Below are 22,333 nucleotides of genomic sequence, written 5' to 3'. Positions count from 1 at the left end.
ACTATTGTTTCAATTGAGTAAACAGTGGTGTAAGGGTCAGCCGTGCTCACAGGTAATTGTTAGTGCGCAGACAGTCCTGTCAAGCGTGTTAGCTAAAAATACATCCCACACTGTCACTTCGCAAGGTGTTTGAAAATAATAGCCCCGATGCAGCAAAACAGGACATAGGCTTGTGTACTGACCTTTTTCTTTGTTTAATTTGCTCAGAGGTTTAATTTCAGGGGACAAGTAATAATTGAATATGTCTAATAACTAAATGCTCATTTGGGACAAAATCCATCAAAATGTAATTGGCGTTTGGGTCTGATGAAAGGAAAATGACGTGGTTTTAGAGAAACGGATGTGTCCTAAGAATATCTGATCACTTAATGTATAAATTGAAGCCTCTTTCATAATATATATTAATTGCAGATACTTAAGGATTTTAGCATTTTTTTGTAGTGAACCGTTACTGGAGACCAACTGTTTTTGTTAATGCTACTCTTGGAAAGGCGGGGAAGGTTATTGGTCTGTCGTGCAATAATTTACTCCTCTTTGATATGCAAACGATCCACGGTGAATATAAAAAAATCCTATCAGACTCATTTCACAGTTCTTAACCACTTAGATTCTCTGGAGTCTATCGCCTCATTAGACCAGTGCTCTCCAAAGCTAGCATAATTAAAATCTTTAACAGTTTAGCAAAGTAAAGATGTTTGGCTGATCACGTTGAGATGATTATCTATCCATTGTATTCTAAATGACAAAAATAAATTAAATTTAGACCTTGGCATTTTTTATTATGTGTTTCAAATGAATATAATGCATACTGCCTTTTTTTTTTTTTTATTTTTTTTATTTCAATACCTTAGGTTTGGTGAGATACATGCCTGTGTGAGCTGCTGTTACACACTCAGAAAATGGCAGGTTTCCTTAGGATAGCTCCAGTGCTACAATATGGTGAAACAATGCACAGTCATCCAAATGATGGTCTGGAAGCAGAGTGATGAGAAACCTCTTTAAAAACACACAGACACTGGCTTTTTTTTTCCCTTGAATATTTAAGTGATGCGTCTCTACTACTAATTTTTTCCCATGGCCTTCTCTGAAAGAGCACTGAAATAGTCTTCAGTGAGAGAAACTTGACTTGTTTGATCATGTCACAATCATAAGCATGATCTCAGCGTGAGCCTGTGTCACGCTGGTGCGCACGGCTCCCCTTCCAGCCTTTGCTTTGGCCCACTGGAGTTTGCAAAGTTTTCACTTGCATTATTTAGTGAATGCTATGTCCTAACTCTGGTGTCCATTTTGGCACAATTATGAAAATACATATTTTTTATTGTTATTTCTTGAAGCTTATGTTTTCGTTTTACTTTTGAATGGCTCATTAGCATTGATTTAAGAAATGACAGTAATAATAGTGTTACTTGTATAGAAAGTTATACAGTTTTTCAGTAGACACATCCATCAATTAAGTGAGCAGTTTGAGAAACCAAAATTAATGAGAAAGATAGGTGTGTTAATGAAATAATCATAGTATAATCAATTTGACTGTTAAAATTTGAAAAGCATTTCAGGAAGACAATATGAATTCATAATTTATGTCTAAAAGTGATTAATAAAAACTGTATTTAATAACAAAGCTATTTGTCATCATTTAAAACTTAAACACAAAATTAGTCATATTGTGGTTCATGTTGTCATAATAATAAAGTTGAGTTGTTTTTTTTTTTAAGACCTTCCTTTCTATTAAAAACAGCTTAGAAAGTATTCACTTCGCTTAAAAGTATAAAAAAGAAAATTGGGAGAGATGGGGGGAGAGGAAAGAAATTTCTGTAGCTGACTGCAGAGTAGCCCTTGGCCTCTGCTGTCAGCCTTGCTGTGAGCTTGGCTGGATTTCTGTCTGAGTAGGGAGTCTGGAAATGGGCCCTCTGGTCTAAAAATTACCAAAAATTACAATAATTAACATGGGTAGGTGTTGTGTTGTGTGGATCCCCCTGGTCCACACCCCGGATTTTGCATTATGTAGGTATTGCAGGTGTTACACTAGAAAATGTAGCGGAGTCACGCAGTGTTCAGTATTAGCTTTTAGTTATTTTAAAAAAAAAAAAAAAATGCGCAAAAACACACACACACAAAACTAACACTAGGCTTTGTTTACTGACTCTTTGATTTAATTACTGTTTGAAGACGGCCGAATTAGCTGTTAATTGATTTAATTATCCAATTTGTTTGTTTCAGGCATGATTCCAACAGAACTGCAGCAGCTCTGGAAGGAAGTGACAAGCTCGCACACAGCGGAGGAGGCAGCCAGCAACAACCACAGCAGCCTGGACCTGTCCACCACCTGCGTCTCCTCCTCCGCACCGTCTAAGACCTCCTTAATCATCAACCCGCACGCCTCAACTAATGGACAGCTATCAGTCCACACTCCTAAACGGGAGAGGTAGGTGCCGGTGGGGTTTCCACCCGTGAGGATTTCTGAAAAGCATGCCGAAATGGTGGTGAAGTTGTTGGGAGCAGTGGCCAACCGCCTTGGCCTCGGCTTTGTCCTCCACATCTTGCTCTGTCTGGTTTTGGCGTGGTTGAATAGAGTCTCCATTGGGCAGAATATGCTCCTTTTGTTCAGATCTTTATGGCTTGTTAATTGGATCAATGTGGGCACAATTAGCTAATTAGAAGTGCATTGGATAAGCATATTGGGAGAAGTGTGAAGAGTGTAAGCTGGGGTTTTTTTGAGTTTTGCATCACGGGTGGCGTTAACTTTTGATGTGCTTTGCGTTTGCAGCCTGGAGGTGAGGAAGAAAATCTGTTGGTCAGTACAGGCTGTTTTACCACTTGTTTTTCTGCCAAATTTCAGTGCCCCATCTCATCTAACGTGTTTGCCTCGCTTCTACCCTGTATTTGCCTGCTTTCACAAGACAAAATAGGCTTGAGTTCACCAGGTTTTTCTAAAACAAAGTGGATTTTTTTTTTTAAGTGCTGATAAAATTAGCTAACTGGTGGTGTTTGGCTTTTAAAAGTGTGAGTTAATTTATACTTGCTAGGCTTGCATTGTTAAAAGAAATGGCTTAAATCAGGGGTTGTCTGTTGACGGGCTTCTCGGCGCGGGCTCTGCTTTATTCCAAAGGATGCTTTATTGCAGGTTTGTTTCTTTACACCCCCAGATTTCACTGAGGCATGTCTAACAACATAACTTTTGCTTACGGTGAGACAGACGGTCCCAGAGGAGCTCAGGCCGTGGGTGCCAGTGCCTGCTGCAGCCTCGGCATCACTGCCGCCGGCAGCGGCGGCGGAGGAGGAGAAGGGTCTCCGGGAGTGTGCGAGCAGCGTGGGTGCAGCAGGGAGGGCAGTGCTTCTTTGCATTCAGGAGAGTCCCTTTGCCCATCTAGAAATGTTACAGCAGACACTAGTGAAAGCTGGATTTTATGGAAACTGATGGCTCTGTCTTTCCGTCCTCCTTTCATTCATTAGAAAGAGGATAATGGAATTTTTAAGCCATAGAGTTTATATTTCTGGTGGTCTGAAAGTAGATTGATAGGGAAGCTATATAAATACCTCTTATATCTTTCTAATATTAAGAAAATAGTGCTATTGGGAATAGATAGATTTTAAAGGAGAGCACACTACTGTTGAAAGAACTGCTCTGTGTGTGTAAGGCATAGCTTTATATCCATTGCAAGGACATGTGGGGGAACAGCAGCATACACATTTATAATGCATCTAAGTGTCAAGGACATGGTTTTCATGAAGACTTGCATGGGATACTAAAAACAATTTGATGTTTATTAAACAATTAAATTCCATTTTTGCTGCATGTAGAGCTGAACAAGATGGGCTTATGACTTTTCAATAAATTTTTTATCTATGTTTTTCTTACATAGTATATAAAATAAAAACTCATGCAGTGAAATCGATCTTCTTTCACTGAATAGAGGCATGTGCTGTCTGCTAATGGCAATCTGAGGAAATGGTATGCCGTTGCTGTTTTGTTTGAAATGCAGTGGAAACACAGGAATCTGTTCTGAAGTAAGAATTTTCTCTGTGTGTACTGTCAAGCAGAACTGGAAATCCATGTGTCTGAGTCCTGTAATTGTGGCCTGGAGGCAATTGGGATCTACAAACAAGGCGATACATATGTTTTTATTAGTAAAGTTCCAAATTAATTAGGAAAGCATAATCATGCTATGGTATTGTTTGGGTTGTCTTAGTTCAGAAGATTTAAAATCCTCAGTGGTTGAATTGATAGCTGTATTGTTAAAGCTTGACATTACACTTTTCTTACATATCCATTGAGTTCTCTCTGATAACGAAATACAAAAATAGGTATATTTAGGAATACAAATAAGAGAGCTACAGACTTTGCTTTATCTTGCCTCTATTTGGTACATGGAGAGTTTACGCCATCCATTTGCTGCAGTGATTGAATTACATCTTTATCCATAAGTAGAGCAGGAGACTACACACAGAAGAATGCCTACTGATGCACTTAAGGGTTTTGTTGCAGTCTCATCAGGCACCATGGTGCCTGCCTGGATTTCATATGACACAGAAACTCCTCTTGTTGAGATGTGTTGCACTGGTTTCCTTTCTGAAAGGGTATTTATCTACAGGCAGGCAGTTCGGGGTAGTGAGAGAGCAGTGAGGAAAAAGGAGCTGTGCTCTGCCGTCAGATGTATATTTGAAAGCTCACAGAAGGTGAAATTTTAGCGTACTTAGAAAAGAGAGCGCACAGCCATGAGCAAGGTTTTGGTAATTTTTTGATTGCAAAAGTTAAGACTAGAAAAAATCGTGGGTCTGGTGGGAGCATGAGTTTGCTAGACTTAGTGAAAACCAAGTATGTCCTTGTACCCAGCTGGTTCAGTACAACAGCTGAGCTTGCAAATACAAGGGGACCTGTGAAGGTGGTCCTGACCTCAAGCTTGCGTTGGATGGGGCTGTCGGAAGGGCTCACAAAGGAGATACCGGCCCTTCCACCTTCCACCGCACAAGTCCGAAGCTTGTCCAGGCCAGGGCAGGTTTCTGGGTTGTTGCTTTCCCCCCCCCCCCTCCCCAGCTGGCATTCCTGCACCTCCAGTGCAACTGGCTGTTAGCTTTGGTCTGATACAACCAAGAGCTATTTATTTAGATTTAAACAACAATAAAAAGCACATAGTAAAAGCTGTAAGTGTCCTAACAGTTAAGCACAGCCACATCATAACAACTGCCCAGCAGCAATAAATAATCATATACAGGTAACATTAACTTTTAGGGTGTGCTGTAAAGCTGTTTCCCCCCCGCTTCCTCTTGGGCTTTTGAGAAGGAGTGGGCTGCAGGAGGCAAGTTGGTTATGTGGGAGTTACTATCATCACTGTCATCTCTGGTACATGTCACAGGGATAGTTCGGGCTGTTTTACTGGGTTCCTGATCCCACAGGTGAGGTTGCGAGGCTGCTCAAGACCTGCGAGTCAGGAGGCTCTCGGCTGACCGCAGCCTCAGCAAAGGCACCTGTGTAAAAGTCATCGGGCGAGCGGCAGCTCTGCTATACGTCTTGGCTAAAAACACGTTTTGGTTATAAACAAGGAGTTTAAAATAGCAGGAGAAATAGTCATTGGCTGCTCAGCATGCCCACACGTCTCGGTGCTGCAAGCCCAGCCTCACGTTGTGTACAGCAGAGTTTTAGTCCTGCACAGGCTGCAGGGACGCAGCTCTGGTGCCACCCCAGGATGTTTGAAAAGCAAAAATGGGTTCAGAAGCAGGAGGCATCTTCCATTCCTGTGCAGGGACTAGGGAGCATCATGGAGCTGCTCTTGGTTTCTTTGGTGCTTTGTGTGTATGGCTTTCACAGGAATGAAACAATGCCAGCTATAAATAATGGGTTAATGCTTTCATTCATTTGGACTTTAAATGTATATTACATCTATGCTTTTGTCCCACATTTTGCCCAGTTTCTGTAAGTAGCAGCAGCAGCAGCTCTGGGGTTTGGTGCACAGCAATCTGTTAAGGAGATAAATAATCTGCTTTGGCATGACACTCCTACTCTCCTCTTTAATTTGTCTTACACAAGGAAAATTATAATTAAATCATTCAGGGTAAACCCTTGAGTGTAGAGAAGGAAAAAACACACTTTGGTAAAGATTGCCAATAGAGACCAACTTCCCTGTTGTGCCGTGCAGAGACATTTATCAATATTCAGCACTATTAAAGAGAGAACATTTCGTGTGATTTGTGAGGCGGATGCCAAAGCTCAAATCAAGGCTTGTTAAGATCCTTTCCCCATGCAATCATGGGCATTCAGCATCATTAGAATTCAGCACTGACTGTGTGTTTCATGCTTTGATTTTACTCAGACAATTTAATAATGTTTATTGTGCTGATTATATATATAAATTCACTCAATGCAATAAACATACCTCAGTCATCAGTACCCTAAGGGAAATATTTAGTTATAGATACTTGTATTCACTCAGGATAAAGCGAAAGTGAGACCATCAACCAGCATGCAAACCTCTCATCATCTTATCAGCATTTGGGTTTCTTCAGTAATAAGCATTTTCTCTCCACAAGTAAATAAATAAATAAATAACAGGAGCCAGTTAAGTACATCTGCTGTGCTTAGAAATGTCAAGGACAGTACCCGCTTTCCATCTTGTTCCACTGCATCTTATTTGGGGGAAGCTTGATTATTTTCGTAAGAAAACCAGCAAACAAAGTGGGTGGATGCCCGGTTGCGTTAGGTGACTACTAACTTTATAACCTGATGAGCAGTGGGTATCCCAAAACATATGTGTTTGGGAATATTCCCCATGTGGGTATCTTTGGAAAAGCAGAACGGTGCAGATTTCATCAGCACTTTGTGGTGAGCGGAGGTTGCCCCAGCTTGGGCTTGAACCAGGAGGTCTGCGGGTGCCGGTCTTGTCCCCGTTCTGTATTGACTGCAGCCATGACAGGATGGCGGAGGCTGTACATAAACAAGTGAGCTAATGAAAGTCCAGATCTGTTAATTTAGGAAACACGTCTGTTTGCAAGAGGTAAGGTGAAGGGTTGGAGGTAAAAGCTGCATGTCTGAGAGACCTTTCTCCATCTGCCAGCAATCCCATGTTTGTCCCCTCTTGTCTTTATACCCTTTCCAACCATGCTTGAGTCTTGCCCTTCTACATAAACAAGCACCCGTCTCATAGGAGAAATAGATGGGATAAACAAGGGGATTTTTAAATGACTTTTTCTTGCCAGCATTGCAGGAGGAAGGAGTCTGGAGAATGCTTTGAAGGGAAGTGAGAGGAACGGCGTGGCAAACCGTTGATCTGCTGGTTAGGCTTAATGCATTGTATTTTACTGTTGTTATCTTCCATGCCAGCTGATCCTCCATCAAAATCCCAAGGCCCTTAGATGAGGGCATTAGGATTCAGCACAATTAAGAATTACAGACTTCGGGCCATTATTAATGCTCGGGATGAAACAGTTCAGCCTGCAGTCCATATGCTCCCAGGGCCTGATCCTCTCTTGGCGGGCCTCTCTGCGTAGTCCCTGGCATTTGTTCTGCACTGGTGCCAGCATCAAATCTGCTCATCCATGTCGGCTCCTCTCAGTTGCTCCCTGCAGTAGATTTTAGCTCATTATACTTTACCATCAGCAGAGTTAGATTAGGTTACCTCAAATCCATTCTCCCTTAAGAAATCTGTCTTCCTGAGGCCTTTCCTCCCAGAAGGTATTTAGCTGCTCCATGTACACAAACCCCATCATGACCCTTATGTTGTTACCCACTGTCTGAGCAGCTCAGGTGCCTCCATGCAGCTTCCTCTCTGCAGAGCCAGGTTGGAGCCAGACACTCGAGCTGAGCCTGGGTGCCCAGCTGCATATCCGATAAACCATCCCGCTCTCTACGTGGCTGCTGCTTTTCTTCTCATTGCACCTCGTAGGGGTGTGATGGCCGTGAGACCGGTTGGGCTGGAGCAGGGAGCTGGCCCAGCCGTCTGCATTTGTTGTGTGCACATAGAACCCAAAGCATCCCACTACCTGATCCCTTGGCGCTCGTTCCCCTGCCAAACAAATCACCACCAGGTCTATATGCTCTCCCCATCTGAGTCACTCCTCTCTGTAATCAGCTTGGAAAAAATATCAGCCGTGACTCAGACCTGGAGTTGCTAATCTTCAGTTTTAAGCCTTATCAGGCACTTTTTATTGTTACTGCTTCCAAATTTGGGTGTATAGCATCCTTTGTGTCGCCCGCACCTACCGTCTGCCACGGTACTCACGTTTTTGAGAAACCGTCTGCTAAATTAGTTGTACGATACTTCTTGCTCCTCAGTCTGCCTGGGAGCTCTTTAATCAAATTACGCCTTTCAAAGAATTGTTTTACTAAACCCTGAAAAACCGTTTCTAGTTTATTTTATTTGTCTTTCCCTACAAAAGATGCAAAGTTAACTAGCCTGTGATTCCTTGGGGTGGCCCTTTGCTGATTAAGGTTGCTGTGTTTTGACACTTCGCCGTTCCGGGGAAGCTGCCCCGGCGTCGGGGAGCTCCCGCACGCCAACGCTTCACTGCTTTCTGGTCCCGTGTAATAACCATCAGTTGTACAACTCCAAACACTAAGCTAATGTATCAGAAAGCACTTAAAATAGATTGGGTGAGCCTTGGCAGACGCCTAACAGAACTTTTCCAAATTTTAGCATATGTATTGTTTTATTCCTCCATCTGGCCAACAGATCATTGTTTGATATCTGAGTGCTTTGCATATCTCCTCCCTTTTCTTGCAACTGAGATACTTACACGTGCATTTAATACAGCTTAATGCTATTTTTACATACCAGAGAAATAGCTGATGGCTTTCTGTTAATTGCATGCACTTTGCAGTTAAACTTTTACTAAAACATTCCTGTCTAAATACTTAAAGATCCAATGAAAATTTGTCCTCTTCTTTTATTAGAGGTGTTTATGTAGTAGTCTTAAAAAGGGACCTGTTTTTGTTTTACTGCACCGTGGATTCCTGTTTCTTTTTATTTCCTCCTGTGTGCAAGTTGTCCTTCCTCAGCATTTGCTCGGGAGATCTGACTATCCTAAAGAGCTGAGCAGGGAGCTAATGAAGAGCTCTGTTATTTTTTTTATCATGCATATCACAGCCTGAGAGTGGAAAAGAAACACCCTTGAAAATGCCATAAAAGTAGAGGAGAAGTTAGGTGATTTTTGTGTGACTATTTTCTCTGCTGTTCAATAAAAATCGAGCAGTTAGTATGACAGCTGTTATATCATGTTATATCGTACTGCTAAGATATTGAGTAGCATTTAAAGTAAAACTCCACCATTAAGCTGTATAAACTTTATCCGTTTCACTATGGTTTAATGGAAAAAAATGAGTTTCTCAATAAAATGACATCATTTTTCCCAGGTTGTAATGTTCATTTTACAACTGTTTTTCTTTAATTCAATTTATTTTACTTTTCTTTTTCTTGGCATCCTTTTTTTTCTTGCAGTTTGGAGAGGGGGAAATCTGTTTTCGTAGAGCAGCTAGGTACTGCTCGAACCTCTTTTCCCTTCTCCCCCCTTCCTCGACATCTTGTGCTAATCTGGAGCTCTATTTTTGTCAGTCAGACAGGGTTATGTTTTCAAAGTAGTGAGATGCGCATTGAAATTTGGTTATCGGGATTCGTCGCTTTACCTGCTGCACATTGAGGGGTGGGGGAAGGAGCCCAAGGAAAATTTATACTGCATTGCTTGCTGCTGGAGCAAGCTTTGTGTAATGCCATGGGGTGGTTTTCTATGTAGTTTTTAAGGTGGGAGGGCTGTAATTTCTTCTATGTGATCAGGAAAGACATACGTATATTATAAAGTGTATTCTTCTCATTAAAACGATGGTATAAGCCCGGGCAGGGAAACTGCTGATATGTGTTGCTGCTTGTCGTTTTGGGCTGCGTGAATAAAGACAGTAACTATTCCTTTGGGAAACGATCTCGGGAACCGAGCAAGAGATCCGCTAGCCAGCGAATTCTTTTTAACTGTAATTTTCCTTTTTGTGTACACTCAAAAATAACATCATGATGGGCCCTTAAATACCATTTCATACACAGAGCACAATTTCCACAGCACAGGTGGTGCTAATATAGGACAGTCCCCTAGGCACTTGTCGCCAGGAGTTGTACAGCTTGTTCAGTGTCTGCATCCATATGGCAATCTGTCCCATTCATAGAAAGACATTGTAGCTGTGCCTGTGGGTGCTGTGGTCAATGTAGTGTAAAAAGTAGATTTTAACTCTCGGCAACCTATGTTCTGCTGTTTGTTTTATTGTAGAATCCAATTTATAACGTGGGGGAAGAAAAATCAGCTCTGAGCAAATTCCAGAACAATCTCGCTGGCTTCAGGTTTTGTTTATTCTTGGAGCGCATGGTTAATCAGCAGGTGCACCAGCCCTGCGCCCAGCGCCGCTCTAATGAACAGTTTACAGGAAGTCTTGCTCGGAAGAAACATTTTCCTCGTTGTTTATACTGTGAATTAACTCAGAAGTTGCAAAGCTGTAAACTATGATAGCTGGCCATATATGTCACACAAGTCTGTTTCTTCTTCTTTTTTTTTTTTTTTTTTTTTTTTTTTTTTTTTTTTTTTTTTTTTTTTTTTTCAATGTTACATGTTTTTTCTTGGGTTTTGTTCTTGGCTGTGCTGTATTTGGGAAGGATGCTGAACCCCTCGGTACCATACCCTGCAATACCACCCAGCCAGGAGCTGGTGGCTGCCCCTGAGAGGGGTAAATCACAGCAAAGGGGCTCTCTGAAAAAGGGGGGCTGAAGTGTTAGTGCTGCACAGCGGTTCGAGTGTAAACAAGTGAATGTGATTTATGGCTGCTCTGGTATCTTATCATTCCAATGCCAAATGTTGTTCTGTTTTAGTGTGACTATTTGTTATGCCTTTTAGTAAACACAAACAAATAGACTGCCTAGCACCTGCAGCAGCATATGATATTTATACTACCTGTATGATTCAGCACGCTTCCCTGGGGAAGTAGGCTTGTGTCCTCTCGATTTTAGTGCTTTTTTTAAATAGCATTCTTCGAGGGGAAAGCATGTGGCAGAGAGAATTCAGTGCTTTAACTGTATTTCTCCCTTGGAGTCATTATTTATCTAAATTATCTTTTTATAAACATTTTCCCAAAGGGCATTTTCTTAGCTGCCGCAGGGCTGTGCGGTGGGTGAAGGCTCACCCAGCGAGCTGCCAGGCTGTATGTGATGTGACAGTCACCTTCTGCGCGGGTTCTGTTGTGCCTGTGGGACAGGGGTGAAAAATACTGACGTGAATAATCTGTGTTAATCATATTTGTTGACGTATCGCCGGTTTATATAAGTGTGAAAGACTTGCCTCAACTCTAAATGTAACAGAATATAATTTTGTTAAACAAGAATAGATCTTGTTTCTCAGTGTTTTCTTTTTCTATAGATTTAAATGTAACAACAGAATATAAATTACAGAAAAGTAATGTTGGCAAACAGGATCTTTTTACAAAGTATGTATGTACATTTGTAATTTTACCCCTAAGTCTCAGTGAAGTCCGAGGTCTAATCTTGTGTTTTTAAACTTGCACGTGTTCTTAAAAGCGTTGCTGAATCGGGGCCAAAGCCTCGCCATTGCCACCTCCCTCTGCCATGCAAACTGGGTGTGTAAGAGGGATGGGACTGCTGCACTGAAAGTCAGTTTAAAAAAAATTTAAAAATTAGAGAAACACTCCCCCCCCCCCCCACCCCCCCCAACCTCAGGAAGTGGTAGGACCACATTTTTTCCGTAATTAAACTAAGATACTGAATCAATCCGTTTTCATCTGAATAAATTAGGAGGCTGTTCAGAGAGGAATAAAATGAGATTTAGCAGGGATAAGTAGAAAGTAGCCCAGCTAGGAAATAAAAATTCCAAACTGCCAGTTTGACATGACACGTCAGCTGCTCAGCATCGGTTGTGTGGGAAATGGCTGAGGCATAATCGGGGTTGAGAAATTAAGGTGGGACACTCTGTGCCATGTCTTAGTTAAAAAGGTAAATGTAGTCATGGGAGGCATAAACATGCGTGTTGCATCTGAGTCCTTCTATTTTCCTGTTCTACTTTATGCGGAACCAGTTAAACCACATTGAGTGTGATGTACAATTGGCCACTCTGTTGCAGAAAGGATAAAGAGAAACTGGAGCAAATATAGAGGAGAGCAGCTAGGATGATAAAGGAGTTGGAGGGAATAGGCTGTGAAGACAGATTAAAGGGAATTAAAGATCGACACCCTGGAAAAATAGAGGCTCTAGGAGGATGTGATTATGGTATGTAAGTACATGAAGTGATGCTACAAAGAGGAAGAGGGAAAAAACTGTTCTCATTAGTTAGCAGTGCTGGAATTTAAAATCCAGCATTTCAAATCGTGTGCATGTGGGTATATTTGATGTACTTTTCACTACAGTACCTAGGTACAAGGTTGAAATAAAAAATAAGAGTTTTAAATAGTAGAGGAACTCGTTAATTCAAGTGCAGGAATGGAACTTCCACCTGAGATAAGTGATGGATTCAATACTGAGGTTTTTTGCAATGGTCATTTCTCATAAGTGGTCCAGAAATATGTTCAGTTCCTCCAAGGAGAGGATGTAGGGCAGTGGCTGTCTGGGCTCCGTGGCAGTTCTGCTGCGGGGTTGGAAGAGGGGGTGCCACTGGAAGAAGGATGTAGTACTTTTAGAGTGCTGGAGGGTCATAATGTTGATTAATAATCCAAACCATCAGTGCATAGATCAAAACCAGAAGATCATGCGTATAATTATCCAGTCTGGTTGTACTCTTTGCAGTGGGGATGGGGATGGAGAAGAAGGGGAATGTTAGCCAGGTTTTGGCTTAGTCTTGCTGCAAATGCTCCAGTGCTCTCCTTGCAACAGGCATTTAGAGGATATTGCCACAAGAGGCATAAGGATAGGGGACAGTGATTTGGGGTGCATTGCTGGCCTTGTGCAATGCTACAGCTCTGTTTTTGTTGATTTTTTTTTTCCTTATACTACAGTAATATACAAGTTAGCACACACTGATTAGAAGAGAGGATTTCAGCCTGTGGGCTGCAGTTTTAACCTGATTTGTCTTAAATTGGTGTAGTCATTTTAAATGTAATATACCACTCCTGTTACTTCCAATAGGGCTTGATATAAAACATGAGCTTCTTCTAGTCCTAGGTCTGGATGTGAACTAAAGAAATGAGGAAGGGGAGAAATGCAGCTTGAAAAAGCATCCAAAAAATTTTTAAGCCAGTTCTCGAAGGAGCTGTCACTGGCCACACATATCAAATGCCACCTCTCCTGAAGGCCCACGACCCTCTGCTAAGCTTTATCCAGCAGTGGAGAGGCATTTACTCTGCTCAGACAATTCACTGTTCAGATCACATACCTGCTTTCTGGGCAGTTACTGAGGCTTGGCTGGAAGCATGAATATCTAGAAGTAGTCTATTTCTGTATATGGTTTAATACTTTTGTTGATTTTTTTTTTTTTAATTACTGGGGGTTTTTATATTTAGAGAGGAAAGAGGTGATAAGCTACCTTAAGTAAGAATTCAGAGGGATTTGGACCACTGCAACTTCGTTGCAAAACACATCTTTACTCGGTAGATTTTGCCATGAAGGCAGCAACTTGCTTTTAAGTACAGTTGGTACATGGGTTTAATAATTACTGTTTTCATTTTGATTCTGAATCAAATACAGCGGGTGTTTCTGTCTTAGAGAATTGTGACATTTTCACCAACTTTTTTATGTTGGTGCCTTTCAGTGAGCTTTAAAGCTCACCAGGCAGTCGTGAATATGGGATACCTCTGTTGGTTCCCAGTTGTGTCTCCTCCTTCTGTACAAGACCAAAATCATGGCATTTTGCCTCAACGTCTCTGCCATCCACATCAGACCAAGGGGGAATGTGGTGTGAGACTGAGCCCCACACTCCTGCCTGGACCATGCACTGACATTGGTTTCATGGCAGCTGGAAAAGATGAGGTCACTTCCCATTGCCCTGAGAAATTTTTTTTTTTTTTTTTTTTTAAAGACAATTCTGCAATTTCTGTGGGTGCTCTGCTCAAACACCTTCCAGGAGGAAGGCAGGAGACATGGTATTGATTTTTCAGTGTGCAGGTGGCTCAGACATGTTCTCCGCACCGTTAGAACGTGAGCAGATGCTTCATAACTGTAATAGAAAATCAAGGGTGCTTCTCTACATCACTGACTTCCCCCAGTGTTTTGGCAAAGATCCTTGGCCCAAACAGATGTGGAAGAGAGTGAGTGGAATATGAAGTATGTCAGCATCATGAATATTTAAAATATGGTCCACTGTGTGGCAGAAGTACTATTACTGAGGCTTCTGCTTAGCTGGTTTTAATATCCACCCGTGACTTTTTTGCCAGCGTGGTACCCAGAGTACTGTTATTTTCACTCCCCGTGGGGGCTTAGCTGTCTGTGGTTTCTCTGTCTCCCGTGCTTTTGTGTCCCAGAGTGTGATTCTTCAGTGATGCTGTAGCAAAGCAGATAGATTCTGGAAGTTAAGTGGCTGAAGTGGTCCGGGTGAGTGGGGCTGTGCAGGTACCAGCTGTGACAGCCGTCCCTGTCGCAGTAGGTGGTGAATTTGCTTCCACACCTTCTGGAGATCCCTGGGCTTACAAAGCACCACAGGTTGCAGAAGGCAGAGGTAAAAACTTCTCTATCCAGCAAGCAGAGAGGAGCTGTGGAAGCACCTGGCCCTTCTCTCCCCTCCTTACTGGAAACGGGGCTGGAGGCATCACCGAGTAAGTGGACACTTACGCAGTTTTCAGCTTCCCACATGGATTTCGTTACTCTGTCGTATGTCATGAATAAGCTGAGTTACACAAGACGTTTTACTTGCCAGAGGGTTACTTGCTGTACTTCGATGTAGTAACGCAGCACTATTGCATTATTTGGAAATAATTCTATCGTGTTGAGTATTTTGTATGCAAATACCTTCTGAGGGAAGAAAAACCCCACATAATCTTGATTTTTACATCATTTATTCCTTCACTTCTTTGCAAATTATGTCTTGTTATAAAATCACTTCCACTAACTAGTGTTGCATCACCAGTACCCAACCACGAATATGCGTTCCTGGGAAGGAGAGGGTGACAGAAACAAACACCTACTCTAATGTGTCATTAGAAATCAAACAGACCTAAAACTTGCTTCTGCTTGCCAATGTTCAGATCTTCTAAAAGTCTGTCTCCGACAGCGAGACCAAGGATGCATCCAGATTACAGAAACTGCTTGCATGCAGACAAAATATCATTGAACAATTTAAAATCATAGGTTTGTATTGTGCCCACAAAGCTGTTTGTTTACGTATTGGATTAAAAATCTTCATTTTCCACCTCTACTTCCTCAAACACAGTGAGTACTTTAGTTAAACAGAGTTCTCCATTCATTTCCACTGGCTGTATCCTTTGTGCGATACATCTGCTTCTGTATAAACCCACTCTTTGTTTTGTTTTGAGGTGCTCCTTAAGGCTCCATCAGGGAACAAGTAGCAATCTATAATATCTTCAAAAGTGGGATGGGTGAAATAGCAGTAATCAGATACTGACACATAAAGGTCATCGAAAGGCACCACTGAAATCCCCCGAGCGGGAGGGGAGTAGCTGCCCTTGGAAAGGCACGCAGCCTATGCAGGGTGCCTGCATTTTCTTTCAATACTGAGCGTTTTTTTGCTTTTTGAAGTGCCTATTTTTGGTAAGTTGAAATAGTCACTCTGCTTTGTCAAATGGCAGTGGAAGCTATATGTAGGTGTTAAGTATGTTACGCTTATCATCGTGTTAACAAAATGACCTTTTACGTTCCCATTTACAGTCAACACCAATCTTTCTGGTTATGGGCAGCACTAGACTTTGACATCCCGAGTATCGTTTACAGTTTGATACTCTCTTGGTCGTTCCATCATTTTCTTTGGACACAATACCAGGGTATCATGTCTAACATAGTTTGTCTTGTCTTGTGCAAGTTCCCTGGAAAGAAAAGAGATTTGCACTTGGATTTAAAAAATAAATACAAATCTCGGTAGGGCTCTTTCCGTTGACTTGGCCATGGCCTTTAGGCTCTCACAGAGAAACTTTAAAAAGCCCTGCTGGGGGTTTAAGCCATGTGACTCCTGTTGATATTATAATGAGATTGACAGTGCTTAAAACCCACAGGGGACTGACTCCTTACTTGGCGTCACACGGTGCTTCTGCAGTCATCCTGGTATATGGGTAACTCACGCCATGTAAATTAATACACTGAATTTTTTTGGGTTCTGCCAAACACACTGAAATCATAACTCTCATATGTAGTCTTCATGGACTTTAATGGAGTGTTAACATGAAAGCCTACTTTCTCATACTTTGCTGGATTCAGGTATGGAAGCAGATGATAAAACCCATTATTTTCTGAATTATTCTTTTCTGATGTGTATGGGGATGTTTGACCATGTGCTTGTCTGGCTTGGGTGGACAGTATTCCTTCAGCCATCCTCCCTCTTTCTCAGCTGAGGATACGTATGGTGTGGCTTTTTTCTAATTTTCTTGCAGGGAATGCAACAGTCCCTTTGTTCTTTTAAAAACTTGGAGCTTCTCCCCACTTACACATTTTAAAAGAACTGATTAAGTTAAACCAGTGTACTATTCCTTTATAGAAAAGGCCTTTGTAAGTGTGTTCACCTACAGTTGTTTTTTTAGGAAATTACTTTGCACATAAATATATATATATTTTTTTTTTTAATTTATGCATGAAGAACTACTTGTAAACAGCCAACAATAAGATTTTAATGAAACAATGAATTGGGTTCATGTACAACTCGTAATACCTTTTCCAGTCAGATCTGTACCTTTGTTGATTTTTTTAAAAAAATTTTAAAATAGTTTAAAAAAACACCTTCAATTATATTCAGATTCTTGTTGGGCCAAAAGTCGATAGTGGCAGAATCTGGACAAGAATTTTTCTTGAAACTTCTTTGTATTTCAGATAACATCTCAGGGGTGATCTTGCTACCCAGTGCATCAGAAATAATACAGGATCAGAATTTTGTTATAGTACGTGGGCAGATAATAAAACAGAACAAGAATAAACAGCATTTCCACATGTGTATAAAAGTAAAATGGCAAAAAGTAGGCATTTATCCGTAACGTTACCTGTAATCCAGGATAAAATAAGTCATAAAAGCCACACCTAGATGCTGGTATGTGTTCATATCCTTTGTGTATGTTTGAAGTTCATAATACAGCACAGGCATACTGTAGCAAAAAGATTTGATATGAAAAATAGCTCTGTGTGTGAGCATAAAATAGAGATTTCAATATTATTTTGACATTTTATTTTTAAAGTCATCTAAGGTTATGGAAATTGTTGCAAAAATAATTCCTTTACTGAAGAAGTTTCCGTGCAGAAGTTTTATAAAGAAGATATTTTAGAATATGGTTCATCAGTTAGTGCAACAGATACATTTCCCTGAGCACCACATGGCCCGGATCAAAGCGTCTCATGACTTGGATCAGTGCAGCCAAATCATTACGTATTGATTGGAATCCCGCTGAAGGATTAACCCCTTAGTGCTCATATGATTTTTTTTTTTCCTTAACCCTGGTTTCAGTAGTTAGAAAGCTCTGTGACGTTCCTGTCAAATCTTAGCAAGGTTAATAGCCCCCACTAACCCTTCATACTGAGGAATCCTTTGATTACATGGTTCATTTTTTATGATGAATTTTGCATTTGAAAATACATTTTGAATCTTCTTTACCGGAACATAAGGGGGCTGCAAAGAAATAGCCTATAAGAAAAAGAAAATCACCCCAAAATGAAAATAAAAACCAACCAACTAACAAACAGGCCAAACCACCAAAACCCCCTCTAACCCAGTAAATAAATAACATGGTGAGAGAGCCAAGGCCGCAGACTTGATGCTTCTCTTTCTGTAGCGATGGGGAGAGCCGCGGGTCTGGTTGTATTGTGTTACAAGAATACGCTGCTGTACGGAGATGACTTTTCTTCCTGATGAAGTTGAATTGTAAATATCCAGTGTTCATAAATTTCTTAGCAAAATATCAAGCAGGATATTAAGCAGGTCTGTCAAATGATTTCTCCCCCGTCCATGTTAATTTAAATTCTTTACAAAGCTTTTAATTAATGAATGAAATGTAGGAGGATAGCTAAGTAAGAATGACACATGTTTCACACTGCAAATGGTATTTAAATCTGTTTTGAAAAACCATGGGCAGAGTCAGGTGGGTACGGTGAGATGTTAGGGATGTTTCAGGATCTGTTGTTTGCTTGCTGTTAAAGAGTCTTTGTGAAGATTAATTGGCGCGGTACCTTCAGTTACGCCACTTTTTTTCTTTTCTCTTTCTTTCCTCCAGTTTATCCCACGAGGAGCACTCACACAGCCATCCGCTCTATGGACATGGTGTATGCAAATGGCCAGGCTGTGAAGCAGTATGTGAAGACTTCCAGTCGTTTCTAAAGTAAGGATCGTTTTTTTGGCACTTGCATTGTACAGAAAGCATGCCCTGAAATTTTGTGTGCTGTCACTCACTGTGGGCCTGATGCAAAGCCCATTGAAGTCAACAGAGAGCTCCCTTTCACTTCAGTGGCTTTTGGATCAGGCTCAAGAACATTTTAACAGGGGATAGTAAATTAGCCCCATGGGGAAAGTATGGTCTTGCTCAGTGTATTATTATAAAATAGAGTGTTTGCGGTTCCGCAGCCTTTTTTTTTTTATTTATTTAAATAATTTTTATGTTGCAGTATTGATAATGTAAACAATACAACCTTGGTTTAACCTTGATTTCACTTTAATTTAGACATTTAGTCTTAAATTAACTCCATAATTAAACAGAGAATTGCAGAACATCACGTGAAATTTAATTTATGTCCAATAAGTAACTAATGAACAAAGTCTACACTACTAAAAATAAACTATAATTATATTAATTGGGCCCCTGCAGTTTGCTGCAGACCTTTCCTTGCTGCCAAAGAACACAGTTTTACGTGTTGCATAAACAGTGCATTATGGACTAGTATGTGGTAATGCGTGCATCCCGATGCAGGGAAGGACCGGCAGAGCTCTAATAATTTACACATGGCTGCTCCACACCTAAACCATCAGCCTCATCCCTCCAAGCTGGAGCAAAAAGCATTCCCATCATAAAAGAGTTTTGTGTCTGGGTAGATCACCAGGTACATATACTTTGGGTGCATCCAGGTTCTTGAAGGTCTGGGCATTGATCTTTTTTCCAGTACTGTGGCAATTTGGTGGTTGTAAGATCACAAAAGACCAACCGCCCAAGCAGTGTTTATGATTGAGATACACAAAGGGACAAATCCTTCTCCCAGTTACAGTGTGATCTCATGAAGTTAGTCCACATAAATATTCTGATTCTTCAGGATGGATAAGTAGAGTTAGTCCCAGAACATTCAGCTGTGTCTGTTCTTTCTGGGGCAGTTCCCTGGATTTTTATGTGAGGTAGGGAAGGGTGACAGCAAGCAAGAGGATGTTTGTTGGATGATGTTAGATGAGACAGATAGGTTTTTGCTCTCAGAATGAAATGGGCCAGTTCTGCTTTCACTGTCAAAACCCTTCTGAATTCAGTTGGAGCAGCGCTGGCCGTTGTATAAACATATAAGTAAGGAATGGTACAGTAATGAGAAAGTTCTCATTACAAGAGGATTACAAAATAAGAAGGTGCTAGTCATAAATTTCCATGAAGGGTGGCCTCATTTCTTTTAATTCATCCTGTTGTTCACTTAAGTGAAATAAATTCTAATCTTGCCATACTTGCCAGCTCATTCATATTCATATACAATACTATAGCATTTAGACCTTTAAAACAACTCATTTTATTGCACTTAGTGCAAGGGGAAGGTGCTGTGGTAGCCTTAGATATTGGAATAATGTGTGTAGTCACATGAAGTCAGATTATGCCACCTTTCCTTCCTGTGCTAGTCTCCTGTTCCAGATTAGATCTGTTCATTTCAGGAAGATTTCTTACAGAGCAGTGGGCTGCTTGATGTGACCATCTGTGGAAAATGCAGCCCATAAGTCACATGGCATGGGTAGAGGCATGGTTCATTTTTATATGGTATTCTGGAGATGTTTCAGTACGTAGACCAAGGACACCAGTTCATCTGGAGGTGAGACTTGGGGAAGCCTATAGGTAGGAATAACCTGAAAATCACTGCCAGCCCACGCTGGACAGGAAGCAGCTCCACCTACTCCCAGCTCCAACAATTCTGGTTCTTTTCTTTTTTTTTTTTTTTTCCCCCCATTGAAACATTTCAACACAAATATTTCATGTGACTTTCTTAAACCTATCGGCTCGTGTAAATTTTCTTATTATCCAAATTCTACAGTGTCTAGACAAAGTCTTATTGTTCAGAGTGATATTTAACCCAGAACAAATGCAGAAATGAATGTCCCCGAGCAGCATATTGACACTTAGGAAGTGAGCATTGCTTCATAAAATGATACTGTAGACTTCCAAGTCTCCTGTGGAGCGTCCGTCCTTAAAATTATACTGCCATTTATCAGAATTCATTACTCAACGAAAAGATAACAGGTAGATGCTTGAAGTTTCTGTTACTTGTATAATCCATGAAGCTCTTCGACAGTCCCCTCAAGAGAAAAGCTCTTGTTTACGAAGTGAAATACAGCTCGTGTATCAATTGAGCATTGCTTAATTTCACTTACCTAAGTAAAAAGGCCTGTTAGAAAAAGCAAATGTGGAATGAAAGCCCTGTATGCCAATAAAATGATTCTACAGTTAAGGGAGAAAAAAGGACTCGCAGGTCTAAAACATGGTTCATTTCTTTTCCTCCTGAGGAAGAAATATCATAACTGTTGGTAAATCAAAACCAGAGATTTGACACTCTTCTGTGATCGTTCTGTAGTGTTTGTTCCCAAGGTGAGGTACACCACAGGGCCCTTGATTTCAAAGATAAATACTGTACAAATAACGATCCTAGTTGTCTTTCACTCACAGCCAACAGGAGGATGCTTATCAGAACCAGCAGATACACGGGCTATTGTACACATTTATTTCCCTATTTCTTTTTGAAATAAGTTGCAGTTTTAGCGTTGTTTTTTTTCTTTTCTTTTTTTTTTTTTTTTTTTAAATCCATCAGCCATTGGTTATCATGTGATGCGGTATCAATTCGAGCTAACTGATAGCAGCAGGGGCTGCTGCTAAGCCTAATGAAACAGTAGCACCCTGCATGCTCCAGAATACTCCCCGAGCCTAAAAACAAAAACAAGTCCAGTCTCACCGCGGTGACCTGATGGCCTTCTGCCAAGCTGCGGGAAGCAAGGTGAGGGCTGGAGGGTGCACACGTGTCTCGCGTGTTAACCAGGGCCCGTTTCACAGGCGGCAACGAAAGGAGCAATTAGTAGCACAGAGCGACTTTCCTTCAAAATTGACTCTATCCTTGATTTCATTTGCATGCGTGTAAAGACCGTTGCAGATAGTAATATATATACCCCTTACACGGCAAGTTGTTCAGAAAATCCCTACTGGAGGGAGGGTGTTTTATTTAGCAAGGTACCCAGGCATCCAGGGCACAAAATGAATTGACTTGAGTAGGTTTTTATCCCCCCCCTTCTTTTTAAAAATCTGATTATAGTTTAGATGTGCTTAATCATGGCTGTACCATTTTTAAATCAAATATCTTCTGTGAAAGAGGGACACAGACCTTCGGAGAGATATCCTATATTGCAGCGATGCTAGTGATCTGCTTCATGTGCATTTAACTTTGGTGAAACGAAGGGGAGTTTATGTGAAAGAAAGTACTAAGTGCACTCTGTAATGTTTTCACAAGTGTTTTTATCATGGTAACATCTTGTTTACTTTAGTTGCCTGCCTAAAACTACTTGGAACATGTTAAGAAAACATTTCGAGAAAGCTTCTACAAAGAGGCTTTTGTTTAGCAGCAACTGTGAGACTGCTCGGCTCACAAAGGTGTTAACTTTCAACCCCTTAAGCACTTCCACATGAAATTCCAGCAACTATGTTTGTGGTTTTGGAAAAACAAAGTGTATATTAAAGAAACCAGGTATATGCTAATACATGTTGAAGTAGGCCGGAAATCATAAATTGTTTCAAAGGCATTAATTGCTATCATTTGCATGTCAAAATGTTCTGCAGTGAAATCATCTGCAGTTAGCACAACAGAGACTTTTTAATCAAATAGGTAGCAAGGGCAGAGAAAAGGCTAGTCTATAGATGTCTTTTCAGATTTTTAAAGCCCTGGCAGGCCCAGTTAATCTCCCCAGCTATAAAGCGTTGCTGGCGAAGGTGCTGCTGCGGGTGCCGGCGGCGGCGTGGGGATGCGCCGGCAGCCGGGGCACCCGTCCTGCGCCTGGCGGCACCCTCCTC

At 41.1% G+C, this 22,333-nt stretch overlaps 1 protein-coding gene across 6 annotated transcripts in view; it reads left to right on the top strand.

Moving 5' to 3' along the window:
• The window catches only part of FOXP1 (forkhead box P1), a 343,548-nt gene that overhangs the window by 278,206 nt on the left and 43,009 nt on the right, over positions 1 to 22,333 (top strand). For all 6 annotated transcript variants that reach the window (XM_026857386.1, XM_026857384.1, XM_026857383.1 and 3 more), the window contains 2 exons: positions 2,221 to 2,425; positions 18,323 to 18,427. In XM_026857386.1, the coding sequence (XP_026713187.1) occupies positions 2,221 to 2,425; positions 18,323 to 18,427 (310 nt within the window). The remainder of the gene's footprint in view (positions 1 to 2,220; positions 2,426 to 18,322; positions 18,428 to 22,333) is intronic.

Source organism: Athene cunicularia (genome assembly GCF_003259725.1).
Source record: "Athene cunicularia isolate RWA chromosome 12 unlocalized genomic scaffold, athCun1 chr12_part1, whole genome shotgun sequence".
Classification (NCBI taxonomy): domain Eukaryota; kingdom Metazoa; phylum Chordata; class Aves; order Strigiformes; family Strigidae; genus Athene; species Athene cunicularia.
The sequence above is the reverse complement of the archived record's forward strand: the minus strand, read 5'-3'. Positions and strand labels throughout refer to the sequence as shown.